Source organism: Periophthalmus magnuspinnatus, chromosome 17, assembly GCF_009829125.3.
Source record: "Periophthalmus magnuspinnatus isolate fPerMag1 chromosome 17, fPerMag1.2.pri, whole genome shotgun sequence".
Classification (NCBI taxonomy): domain Eukaryota; kingdom Metazoa; phylum Chordata; class Actinopteri; order Gobiiformes; family Gobiidae; genus Periophthalmus; species Periophthalmus magnuspinnatus.
The window spans coordinates 23,175,877-23,189,492 of record NC_047142.1 but is presented as its reverse complement, the minus strand read 5'-3'; the positions used below and the strand labels follow the sequence as shown (position 1 = coordinate 23,189,492).

The 13,616-nt window shown below is 38.9% G+C and overlaps 2 protein-coding genes across 2 annotated transcripts; both read right to left on the bottom strand.

The window, feature by feature from the left end:
- Window positions 1-8,094: 8,094 nt before the first annotated feature.
- On the bottom strand, window positions 8,095-10,795 carry tmem53 (transmembrane protein 53). Its single transcript, XM_033983038.2, has 3 exons — window positions 10,584-10,795; window positions 10,364-10,467; window positions 8,095-9,826 (listed from the first exon to the last, which is right to left on the bottom strand). The coding sequence occupies exons 1-3, from the start codon at window positions 10,636-10,638 to the stop codon at window positions 9,119-9,121; spliced, it is 867 nt and encodes a 288-aa protein (XP_033838929.1). The 5' UTR covers window positions 10,639-10,795; the 3' UTR covers window positions 8,095-9,118.
- A 145-nt stretch (window positions 10,796-10,940) lies between these two features.
- Window positions 10,941-13,568, bottom strand: toe1 (target of EGR1, exonuclease). Its single transcript, XM_033982319.2, has 8 exons — window positions 13,253-13,568; window positions 13,096-13,136; window positions 12,898-12,994; window positions 12,672-12,830; window positions 12,485-12,598; window positions 12,221-12,369; window positions 11,977-12,139; window positions 10,941-11,893 (listed from the first exon to the last, which is right to left on the bottom strand). Exons 1-8 carry the CDS (start codon window positions 13,361-13,363, stop codon window positions 11,264-11,266), a joined length of 1,464 nt encoding a protein of 487 aa, XP_033838210.1. The 5' UTR covers window positions 13,364-13,568; the 3' UTR covers window positions 10,941-11,263.
- Window positions 13,569-13,616: the final 48 nt, after the last annotated feature.

The window sequence follows — 13,616 nt, the reverse complement described above, 5'->3', positions numbered from 1 at the left end:
ATACACAAAACATTATACTTTAAGTAGTGATTGGTATGAAACAGTTATGCAGTATTTGCAGTTCTTGATTTCTAAGAATGAACAATGAAACGTAACAGGATCTCAGTCATCTTCCACTAAAAGCCTCAGAGAAACTATTACAGATAAAATATGGTCATAGTCCATTTCAAACTGAACATGCACACATTCATAACCCCTTAAACCAATTGTTAAAATGGCCCGCTCTGTGGATGAGCTGCAAATGTTTTCAGACTAATACGGTTCCCTTCATCAATCGCTGCTAATGTGAGGCCAGGGTTGGTGCCATACAACTTTATCTCAGCATGTTGTCTGCAAACTCAGGGGAAAGATGCTGCAGAAGAAGTGGAACCTAAACAACAAACAGAACATATGTCAGTCCCTGCTATAAAAAGGCAACAATGGAACTTTGGTCACAATGACAAATGTATATTTTTATCAGTTTGCATCCATGTTACCATATTTGAAAAAAAGCCTACATCCCAGGTGATTCATATGCCTACAATAAAATAGATCCAATAGCCTGTTTACTATTTCCACAAGATGAAGCGAGACACGAGGCTGCATCCGAGAGAACAAGACTAGATGAGATTTTGACATAATTTATAGTTAATAAAATAGTTTTGGCTTTTATATTTACTGTAGCGCTTTTTAACTACAGTTTCTCAAGAGGTGCAAAAGGCAACTCATCAGTGCTTAATCATGTTTTTGTCCAAACCAAATGTAAACACATGGAAAAGTCAGAAGAAAAACAATTCAGTGCAGCTGCCATAATGAAATTCTGACATAATTCTGATGCAAAAATCAAGTTCCTGTTGAGAATACACCTGTGTAAATGAAATCTAAATGTGGGGGACTTTTGTCTGTATAAAATCAACTAAAAGACGATGCAAACTCTGTGGCTGCCCAACTAACACTCCCAGCACTGCAGTTAAAAGTGCTCCACATTGTGAAATCATTGGGACACACATTTGGCAACCCAACAAAATGCTCATTAGATTAGTGCACGCATAAAGCTCTAATAGTCAAAGTTGGAAAAGCTCATTTGCACATTAAACACTCCATACTCATTAGGCCTGGACTCTTTTATAATTACAAAGTCCACCACTTAAGCCCATAACATAAATACAACTACGCATCCAGCTGTACAGTAAAAACTATTGAGAGGATAGATATGCTCCATCAAAAATTAACTTGAGAAGCTTTGATAATTATACAAGTGTGTTAAATATTTAAGAGACAGCGGACCGAGAGCTGTTACGACAACTTCATCCAAACAATAACCATCCCAATGTGCTGACTACTTTGGCGTTTTGCACTTTTCCATTTGCATCTGTGCTTTGTGCTACAGAGGAAAGAGGGAGGGAGAGGGAGATGATTTAAGGTAATGAGAGGAGTAAAACATCATTAGTGCAAATTAACTTTTGTCAGCTGAGGTGATCTTGGTGGGGGCGCTTCTGCCACTGGCGGCAGCTCGCGTAATGGCAATTTATGCATTAACGTGTGTTGCTGTTGGTGTGTGTGTGAAGGTGTGTGTGTGTGAGCGCCTGCTGATGGCTACCAAGGACGCTTTCAGTCTTAAAGGGCAAGTCCATCTTAAAGGCCTTTCAAATAATGTCTACAGTGTTTTACAGTTTTACTCAAATATATGTGAGGTATATAACGGCCAAGACTGTCTGTTATTGTCTGTTAGTTCACTGTATATATAAATACTGTTTGTGCCCTGATGAAAATAACATGTAGAGTGCCACCAATGTCTCTTTTTGACTTAGCCTTTCAGGTATAGTCTGTCTCCTAAGTTCATTATAGGCCTATCATCCTTGTAGACCACCTACTTCCCCACAATCGGAGCCCAAGAAGCACTCACTTTCTCCATTTTTTGGGAGATAAATAATTTACGGTTATAGTGACTCATTTAATATTTATCCCTAAACTAGAAGAAGTTCAAGTTTGTTACCAGTGGCATGAGCTGTGGGACATCAGTTAGTGCTTGCAGTTGGATGCACTAACTCGTTCAAAATGGTGTAACTTTTGGCTTTTACTAAACTAATCAATTCTTCTCTAATTATGTGTTCCCCTCAGCGCACTCCCTCCATCTTCCTGTCTTGCTGGAGCAGTTGGAGCAATGGCGATGTTTAATGCATGTCGTTTGTGTTGCACTCAGGGCGACGGGATGGGCTCCACTCCATTAATTAGCACCAAACGATCGTCAGAAACAAGACAAACCCGGGCACAGGTCAACAGCTCTAGGTCTGAGGTATCAGTGAGGTCTGCCCCAAAATGTCTACGGTCAACAGCCGACATACACTCACACGACACTCATCTCTGGGGACTTTCGTAAGTGATATATCCATTCCTTTACTTTACTTTGAAATCTCACTAAAGCAGTCAGCCAGAGAAGGCTTTAATTCTTGATTTTTGCCATTGAAGAGTGACCAACACTGCTGATAAATATTATTCTTATAAATCAAAACTCAAAAATATCGTCCATAACTAGTCGATCCAGAGCACTGATAGATCCTGCCCCACCCCATGTCCAGTTCAACTCCTCATTCTCAGCCATTTTCATTTTTTGACCGTAGCAGTTCTTTTGCTAGAATCCGTTGGATAACAGTAACCACAGGCGTAATTGTAAGAATTAGGATACTGCTGATTGTTTATTCTTAAGTCTCTTTTTGTCTAACTAATATTCTGCAGCCAAGAGCCAATGTTTATAATACTGAGTTATTACAATAAAATCAACTAACTTGAATTTCCTCGAGGCACACAAAACAAATCTCGCACTTCTCGAACAAAAACTGCAGGGACTGGCGGTTAATTAAGCAAAGGGTGTAAATTATTTCTAATTATCACCATAGGACCCCAGCAGAGAGAGTGGGGCAGCATCTTCTATGTTAATCAAGCAATGATGAATAGTGCAGGCTCATACAAACATGGTTTCTTTATGGCTCCCCTGTGCATTGCTCTCAGCACACACCGCACACAACACAGTGGGCGTGGGCCACCAAATTAATTGTATGAAGTGAGCTGGGGAGGGGATAGTTGCTTATATCTGGATGGTATGAAAAACTTGCATTCAGCCATTACAATAAAAACAGAAACATATCTATTTGAATATAGGGCCAGTAGTGTTCTTCTCTCGGCCTATAGGTTTCATTGTCTTTTTGCTGAAAATGATTATTATAACCACTATAGTACTGAAATAAGTGTTTTTCTCACTTTTTTTGCAAAATGCTGTATCATTGGAAATATTGAGAGGGGCTATAAACACTATGTCACATGGGACATGGGGGGATATGAATCTGTCTGCATATTTCAGTTTATTACTATTTTACACAGTGTCTGTTTGTGGTTGGCTACTGAAAAGCATTGTGATTATGATAGTCCTGGCAATGACATATCTTAATCTGCTTAGTTAGTGACCAGGGGTCCCCAGCTAACAGATTATCAGCCAGATTTGAGTAATAGACTCCTCATTTGGTTTTAATGCGTTTTGCATAGAGAGCAACCTCCCCTCATCACTCTTAAAGATGAATCGGTCTCTCCGGTTACAAGATAAAGGAAGAAAAGAAACTTCTAAAGATATTAGTCTGCCAGCAACTACATAAATCATAACGTTTTGCTAATGAAGGTAATGTTAATGTACTAACATAGCCACTGTACTGCATACAACAGGCTCCACTGTTGTATGCTGAAAGAAGATAAAATGGTCAAAAAATCCAAATGTATAAAGTATTCCATTCTGTCTCTGTAATTACTGCCAAACTGTTAATCACCATTTTATGACTGACAAGTTTTTGCAAACTTCGAATACGATTTTTGACCACTTTTCTTGTATATCTCCAGATTCTTGATATTGCAAATTTCAGATAATTTTTCCTTGGTTCTCTTCACAATTTTACAAAAATAAATACAGTATGAACCATGACTCTTAAAAAAGAACATTCTCAGTGATGTCAATTAGTCTCAGAGATAAATGATTAAAGTAACTGTCTCAGAAAGTTATAACAAACTACAAACTACAACCTGCTGTTTCATCCTGAATGAACACAATGTGTTTGTTCTATTCTTCCTTTTGTCTTCCCGACTGCCTGAGGACTGAGCAGAGATGGAGGTGATGTGTGTCTCGGTGGGACGTCCTGTAAATGATGGGCAGTGCTCCTGACATAAAGGTCTGCTGTATTTACACTGAGGGCTGCTGCAGCTCCAGCTGGGGAGCTGCTCTCTCCCTGTCCCAGCCAAACGTCATCTGTCTCCAGGCCCTTATTAAACTCTTCCACTGTCTCATCAAAAACTCATTAGTCTTTCCCAGGCTTTCATACATTTCCCTACTCGTCTTCATCTCCAATAATCACTTGAGTATGATTTAGCCCAGAGCATAATCGTTTTTAATTGTGATATAAATTATTAGTATTAGATTGGGTGAAGTGATAAGTTTGTCTGAGTGAAAGAAGAAAGAAATGCATGCACAACATAGAAAAACTGTTAAATATTTACTGACTAACCAATCAAGTAAGCCCCAAACCACATAATGCATAATTATGCATTCAATTAAATGAAAGAAATTAAACAATTCTGCATAATTAAAACTTAAAACTCCATATTACTTTTCTGTCTAAATGTATTACAAATTTGGTTTATAGTGCGATAGTAAAGGGTTAATCAGTTCTGGTGTTTTTACAAAATACAAAAAAAAGAAACATATATATATATATATATATATATATATATATATATATATATATATATATATATATACCCAATTACATTTTTAAAGGTGCACTGTGTAACTTTTCTTGTGGCAAGTATGCCTACATAGACATGTTATTTCTTTCCCTGGAATGTGAAAAACTAAATTTTAGTTGTGTCTGAGACAAGCAGGTGGCCTACGCTCCACCAGAAAAGTCACGCAGTGTGCCTTTAAATTGCATTAGATTTTCAACATAATATTATTTTGTACATTTTCCGCATGTGTTCCTTAGACGACCTCATTAGACTCCAGCCCAACAGTATGGCTGTATTTGTTTACCGCCTACACAGAAGATACCACAATCCCACAACCAAAACACACACACAGACGCAATTCACCCCTAAAATAATAATAAAATAAACAAAAAAACAAAAACAGACAAAGCATCCGTGGGCCTTACCTCTCTCCCATCACACACCGGGCTCACGCGCTCAGTCTGACATGCACAGTTTGTTTGGTACTTTTAATTTGACAGGGCCTCTCTTTCTCCCCCTCCACACACATATCCCTACCACCACCACCACCACCGCCGCCGCCACCGCTGCTGCTGCTGCCTCTCCAAAACCTACACACACATAGACTTTTAATTTGACAGCGCACTAACAAGAGCCCGCTGCTTGTCAAATGTTCTCCAATGGCAGCGGGGATCTTGCACAGCCAAGGGGGTTCGCGTTCAAGGACATCTGTGAAGAAAACACACACGCACACACACACACACACTTTCAATATAGGCTGGCTGCTGGTGGAGAGGGGAAGGCTCTATCCTGCTATGCTCCTGTTGGATTTTTCCCTCTTTATCAACAGATCTTTTTTTTTTTCTATTCCCTCTTTAGGTCTTAAGTAGAGAGCTGAGAAGCCGAGATAGACCAGGGGAGATTTTGATTTTGTCACACGTATCAATTCGGTCTTCAGTCCTCAATCCAAACACCAGGAGGCCTTTTCAAGTTACTCCAAAGGCAGAGGCAACTTTGGTCCTCAAGGAAGGTGTATGTGTGTGTATGGAGTCTGTAGGGGATGTCCCATGCTGTCTTTTGCAGTTGGTTTTGGTGGGACACTTTGCTCATTAAGGAGAGAAGAGGAGACTGCAGTGACTAGTGGCTGGCTCCCTGCTCAACCGGATCACAAGGCCAGCCCCGCAGAGTGAGAGGGAAAAAAGAGGTTTCAACCCAGTGTTTGTGGTAGTAATAGATTTGTGTGTAAAATCATTAGGGGACCCCGTGGTTTTTGGTCCCAATTTTGGTTTGACGATGATTTCCCATGGACTTGCAAGTTGCTGCAGTTTTCTACCACTAGATGGAGTCATGTGTTCAGCACAAATACAATAATATTCCACTGCAAGTTGACTAAACTTTATATGCTAGACTTCCGAAGATTGAGTAAATAGGGGATCCAGCACATGTGTAATTAAGCATCTCACATGTGGCACAACATTGTATCTTTACACTATGGTGGATTACATATAGTCCTCAAATCACTATACCCAACACCCAAGAACTGCCAATTTAGACAAAGTGTAGTACAGTATAAATTGCTTTTGTATGAATCGATTGACAAACTACACATGCCAAATGGCCCTTTCAGTTGTAATCTAAAAAATATCAGTAATGATTTCCTTGGCCCTAAAAAGCCAAAATCTTGAAGTCATGTCAAAAAAGGAAAATCCAAATGTCAAACAAACAAAGAGATATGATCTCAGCGGGAATATCTCTTCCCATCTGTTACTGTGTGTTCTGGTCAGATAAAATATTGCTCATCCACGTCCAATGATCTAGAAAGCTGTTTGCGTCTGTGGCATCCAAAATGTCAATGTGTACATAAACTACTATTTCTCTTTTTTCGATGACATTAAACCAAGAAAAAATATCTCAGCAAAAGTTCATTTGTTGTGAATACTTTGGCTGATAACCCAAAGTGCATTAAGGGAAATGTGGCATGTTTTATTGTATTTTAGATTATGAGTTGATACCTTAGGTTGGAGTTGGGTGTTGTGATAATAAAAAGCCACCCAGATTATTTGAATCCTGTAAATCACAGCTAAAAGTCAATGTATAAAGCCAAGGTCTATGAAACTATCACCGCAGAATAGAGAACATAGACGATATGTTACCGCATTGCCAAGTGCTACCACTTAATACCATTAATCTTGAGGCTCCCCCCGCGCTCTGTCTCTGCTTGGGAGTACTCAGTGTCCTCTAAAAGTATAGATCTTGACCGCAGCACTTTTCCACAGAAGAGGGAAAGGCTAAAGAGAAAGCGCTGACCCCTCTTCGTCGCAATTTTCCCCTCATCAACTTGTGAGACTTCATTAACTTACATGGGGTAATTTTCTTCTTCCACTGCCTTTCAGAACGTGGGTGTGTTATGACATTTTCCTCTCAACCATTTCTTGCCTTTTAATATCCTTATCTGAAGACTTTTTGTAAGGTTCTCATTTATTTCCATTAACATTTTCCCCTTAAAATAATTAGAAATAATGTTTTTATTGCAGTGATTTTTTCTTCTTTTTGAAAACCAAAGATCAAATATGTTGAGTGCTACACTATGAAATAAAGGCTGAGGCTGGTTATAGACCATGTTCAGTTTTTCATGGGATAGAAACATTTTCACAACTATAATGTAATGCTGCCCTCTTTGGGAACATTTGTGTAACAGGTCCTAGACTCACAACTAATACACTCAGTACTGTTACTTTAACATAGTTCTCAACTGAATTAAACCATTACTGTAGTTCTAGTAATGGTTCAATTAAGAATCAGTATTAGTTTTTTTGTTCTCCTTTTGGGTTATTCCTTGTTTACAACAAATTGGTAGCTTTCTTCTTATTTCTACCTGTTAACGTTGTCTCACAGCTCTGTATGATTCTCAGAGTGCCAGAGCCAGGGCTGGAGCACAGACAAATGGCAACCAATCGCTCTTCCAAATGTCAAATGTGACATGTAAACATCCAGGAAACACCACTGTTAGACCAATTCAGGTGCTTGGTTTTTAAACAGACAGGGACTTTCCGTGAAAAATATTTATGTTATATCAATATGTAAATCCCTGCCAAACACCAAAAAAATGAAATGGCAATGATGTGTCATGTTATTCACAATTTAAAAAGCATAAACTATAAATTGCCTATACAATGTCAAATATTATTGTGAATGTTTTTGTTTTTGTTTTTCACTTTTAATCAGACCAACAAGGAGATTGCAAAGTCATTGAGCAAAGGTTAATTGTGCAATAGTTAACCAACAATCTGCATAGTTCTAAATGTTCCTCATTATCGACTTTCCTAGACTTATTTTACTTGAGAATCCATTCATTGGCATTAATACAGCAAGTTGAAGGAGCATTCAGATTTATTGAAGGCACATCAGTTGAATAAACACAATAGTTGGACATACGTTTTAGTAAATTCATTCTTTAAATTACTCAAACAAGGGGGCATTTTCTTTACATTTCCAAACAAAGGTAGGTTCTGTTCCTTAATGTAAGCAGCCCTTACAATATGGAGTTAAGGATAAACATGATTTTTAATAAATAGAGAACAATAATGCTTTTCTTCCTTCTTCTAACAGCCTTTAAGTTAACAACTACTAATCTACAATGCATCACATTTCACAGCAATATTTAATACAATTTATTATCCTAAATAACTCAATCTAATCCAGTGTATGATTAGTTTTGTGGTTACGGTATTCCTTTCAGGAGTAGTAGGAGTGGACAGGGTAAGGCTTTACTGCCAAACACAGTGGCACTAACAGTTTTAACCAGAGCCTTAAGGATCAAGTGCATCAGAATGCTAATCACAACCCCAATACAACATGTGGCACTGTGTAAAATGTGGAGCAAAACAAACTCTGTGGTGGATATGGTAAGAGTTTGTTCTGTCTGCCATGGGATGATCCTCGCAAGCATCGATTAATGTGCAATTGCACAGCTGCTGCTTGAGGTATCATCCCATGCACACAATATCAATATTTTACTCCACTGCCTTTTTAAAATGCCATATACAGACACTACAGGTGTATTTACCTTCATGGTTCAATGGACAGACTACCTCCTTTGATCATGTAACAAATAAGCTAAAAGCTTCAACACCAATTAGAAGAAAAAACTAGCTACAAGAAGTTGCTGCAAAGGCCAGTGCAAAAAGAAAGTACTGCTTTTACGTGAAATGGTAAAATATTTTAGAATTTTGTTTAATGATGTCTAATTGGATTTTATTGGATTTTAACTGTTGTCAATAAAGTAAATATTACCATTTTACACATTGCCACAGCTTTTTGCATTTATTGGGATTGTATAATTAGTTTTGTGGTCCATTGTGAGTTAAGACAAACTGTTCTTGTTGATTTTAAGTCATCATTGATTTTGACTTTGTACGTGATGTCTCCTCTTCAGCTCTGTCCCTTCTAAATCCTTCATGCACGTCACCAGAAAGCTACGACACTTGGCTGCATACTCTTCAGGAAAATCCCGGAAATGGCTGACATGCGAGCTGGAACCAAAATCAAAATACTCTGCCTGGACGCCTTTTCGCCTGAAGCTCTCCACGAAATCCTCAACGTCCTTGTGTCTTATGACTTGGTCCGCTTTGGAGTACAGGTAGTAGTGAGGCCATGCAGGTGGATTATCCCTTACTGCGTCATAGTGATTCTTGTGTATATACTTGGTCAAGGGGTACAACACGATTCTTAACATAAAAACAGTCACGGCGAAAAGGGATAGGAGGATGTACCTGAGGACGGGGCTGATTTGAGGTCCAAGGATGGCTTTGAGCGCACGCAGAGCCCCTCGCACATTACCACTACCGGGGGCACTGTCAACCACGGCCCCGATTACATTCAAGGAGCTAAACTGTTTGTCGGTGTGCAAGAACTCTACAATGTACCGGTACAACATAAAACCGCCATTACTGAAAACGTGAAAGAAAATAGGACTGCTCTCCACCTCATAGTCAAAGAGGATTTCCAGCAGCTTCAGGGCGATACTGCTCAGCTCCTTGTAGCCAAAGGATTCGGAGATGAAGACGGTCTTTATGGGGGCTGTGTAGCGGATAGTCACGCATCCCTGAATAAAGCACAGCACAGAGAAAGAGAAGAGAAGTTAATAATAATTGCATTCAGTGAATCTGTGCAAAAAGAAGAGGGCTATAAGTTCATCATACGGTTGTCACAATGCGAAAACTCATAAGGAAAAGGCGTTTCAATGCAGATAGATAGATATGAATAAAATGAATTTAAGAAACACCATTTTGTTAGCCTATAGACAACACAAAATAAACATTCTTTCTTCAATATTACCATGTACAGTAACGATCAGCACCTCTCTAAAACTACAAAATTTGGTCTTGTTTCAGTATCACTTCTTCAAATGCGTATGTACTTACTGTTTTATTTCATGTTTTAATGTTTTGGTATGGGTTATATGGATAATGATACATTTGACAAGTATAATGAATGCACTAAGATACAAGATTAGGTGAGAAACATTGACCATATGACCAAATTTGGTAGAGAATGAAAACAAGGTGAATGATGTGTATGTAAAATCAATTCTCTTTCTAAGGGGATAAGTAAGCTATTGACAGACCTGTACTTAACATACCTGTTCGTTGTAAATGGAGCTGTACTTGGACAGGTGTTTGTCTTTGCTGCCAGCCCAACCCAAAAGGATCACTACTGGCTCCTTTGTCCCCTGCCAGTGCCTCTCTGAAACAGGACACACAGGCTAAATGACACCTTGTAAAACAGTGGCATATGCAGAGGGCTAGCAGGTAGGCTAAGCTAACTGAACCATGTTACTGTACAATGGATGTGATGCTCACCCGACGTCCCTGCATCTGGAAACACGATATTGTAGTCCATTTCACTGTCCGCCATTTCGGTATCAGTGTGTATCAGCTGATGTCCTTAAGCGTGTAGCTCATTTGCACCCTATAAATCTAAAATCGAGCGTAAAGTAGTGCGATGTGAGCTTTTATTGCACGTAGAGAGCAGAGACAGGTCAATTGACTGTCACTGTACACTTCTTCCTCTTGCAGTGATTCAAGGAGAGCGGAGCAGTTCATAACGCACTACTGCCCCCATGTGGTAAAACAGGATTATTACATATGAGGCCTTGTAGTGTATGTAATGTAGTCTCATACACTGTTATTTCTAAAAAGCCAAGACAGACACAGAAGCAATGTTACAAAAAAAAAAAAAAAAGTTTTATTTATTGGCGTGTTGCTTACAGTGTAAAAAGTAAGTAGCAGTCTCCAAATTTACAGAAAAGCCACGAAGATTCATTACTATACAAAATTAAATTGTATTTTGTGAACTTCATTATAATACTATTAACATTTTATCTGAAATCAGTGTGTCGATAAATTAATTTACTACTGCAGTTCTTAATGTTATACAGTATTCCAGTATTGGTTCAAAACATAATTGTGAATGAGAAATGTGAAAAAAGGTTTATATGACAGCCTGAGAAAAGAACAGAAAGTAGTTACATTCAAAACCACTAGTGTCTTGACTCCCACACTCTCTCCATTTTTTGCACATGTGCTTTGGATGACTTGGCGAAGGTGCTTTTGACTATGTTTAGTGGGACAGATTTGCCACTGAGGTACACCTTATTGAGACTACTAGGAAGCAACTGTACGTCCTGCTTTGGCTGTTCACTCCTAGCCTCCCCCTCCTCACTTTTTTGGTCAGTGACACAAGAATGAGCAAATATGTATCCTGTCATAAAAGCATCAAACCCAGCCCTGTGTGTCCCTGTGTCTTGTTTCTTTTTCTGTGGTGAGTGGATAGGAGACTTTTTCATTACATCTTTATTCATGCTTTCCACACCATTGCCGGTATCAATGGTTGGGAGGTCGCTGGTTGTAACAGAGCTTGTGATTTTATCTGTCTCATTTGGCTCATCAACAGACTGTTCTTGAACATCTATTTCCATATGAGGTATTTTGTTTTCTGGTGCACCTTCAAAAATAGATGAATCCACTGTATTCTCGCCTGCTTTCTTCTTATTTCTTTGTCGCTTCCTCTTTTTTCTTTTATCCTCCTTGTTCTTTTCATCTTGGAGAACAATGAGGTCAGTGTCGTGGGACAATGGACACTGTGTGCCATTTGGACACCAACCAAAAGCCTGCACAGCAAAAAGAGATGACAAAAGTTAAATATAAAAAGCACACAAATAATGTATTAAACCTAATAAATCAAAGCACTCACAGAGAAGCGTTCACATATTTCCGTGTGTGCCTCTGATGAGATCACATCTGAGCACTCTCTGAAGTCCACATAGCTGGACATATGACCCCCGTATTGACAGAACTCTACTTGGACATGAGGTCCAGCAGCTCCAGAGGTCAAACCACGAAAGTTGTCCAGTTTACTGAAAGAAAAAGTAAGTTTATGTTATCAAACAAAACGGTTTATATAAATCTCCCAGATTTACAAGAGGAGTATCACTGACCATTTCTTATAGGCGTACTCCAGGTAGGATGCGGTCAGCCTGAGCTCAAACTCAGTGACATATTTGGTATCGTAAATACCCGCAGGAAACATCTCTGACAGATCAGCCGTGAAGGTCGCCAGTTGTTCAGGCAGATGAGCATAAAAACTCTGGCAAGAAGAAAATATAGCTCTGATAACAATTTATAACTAGTAAACATTTATAGAATAATAAAAAACAGCATCTTACTTAGTAGAGCTTCATATCACGAATCATGTAATGTACCTGGTATAGAAAGGCCATGTCTATGAGGCCATTGTGGAGCACCAATGGTTTTCGGGCACGCAGCAGTTCAGTGAACAGGGCCCTGATGTGAACACCCTGATAATCAGATTCTGCCTGTTATGAAGGAACAGCAAGAAGAAATACAGTAAATACTTATTAATCTATGTAGTAGTCCTTGTGTCATTACCTTGTAATTGCCCTTGAAATAGGGGATCCCATGAGCATACTGCTTGTTGAAGTCAAACCCGTGCTGCACAAGAAACTGCACAGACTGAGGCTCAATGATGTACTCCTCTGAACACAGCAGTGTCAGGTTATACACTTGGACCAGGTACGAGTCTGCAGGCTGAGGCAAAGGAAATATAATAAGGTTTACCCACTCTCTAATTACAATGGTGCTGCCAGTGACTTACCCTGTTGTCTAGTTTTTTGTAGCATGCAAATCCAAGAGAGAGGATGGAGCGAGAGCGAGCAGCGTGACATATGGCCTTATATCTGTCCTCTATAGATCTTGAACAAATAAAGCAGAAATGATTAGTAAACTAATTTCAAACACTAATAGTGAAAAAATTAAGATGCACACAGTATAACAATTCTAACAATATTCTTACTCAGCTAGTAGGGATTTCCTGTTCCCAAGACCACTCAGTTCCTAAAAAAACGAGAAAACACATTTGTTGCATGTTGTACAAATACTAGCTACAATTATATACATATACACAATTGCGGTATGCCTACAATACCTTCAAAACATTATACGATACTTACGGTGTCAAGAGCAATAAAGGAAGAGGTTTTCAATGCAACAACCATAGCAGGCCAAAGCTCCTTAAAATTGTCATTGTGAACGTCAATGACTGGAACTACGAAGGAGGACATCACTTTGCAACCTACTGCTGCAGCTTTATATTGAAACTTAAAAGTTATCTTCTTTTAAGACCGTTATTGTGTAACGTTAGTTAGTTAAGACTTCGGAGTAGGTGAAAAGTGAAATAAAACGTACAATTTGAAGATGCAAAAACCGTAAACATTTCAACGTGCTTTGGAGTTTTGTGCTTGATCATGTGACTTAAAGGACCTCTATATGGCTAAAATGCCTGAGAGATAATAAACGAGTAATAGATATAATTAA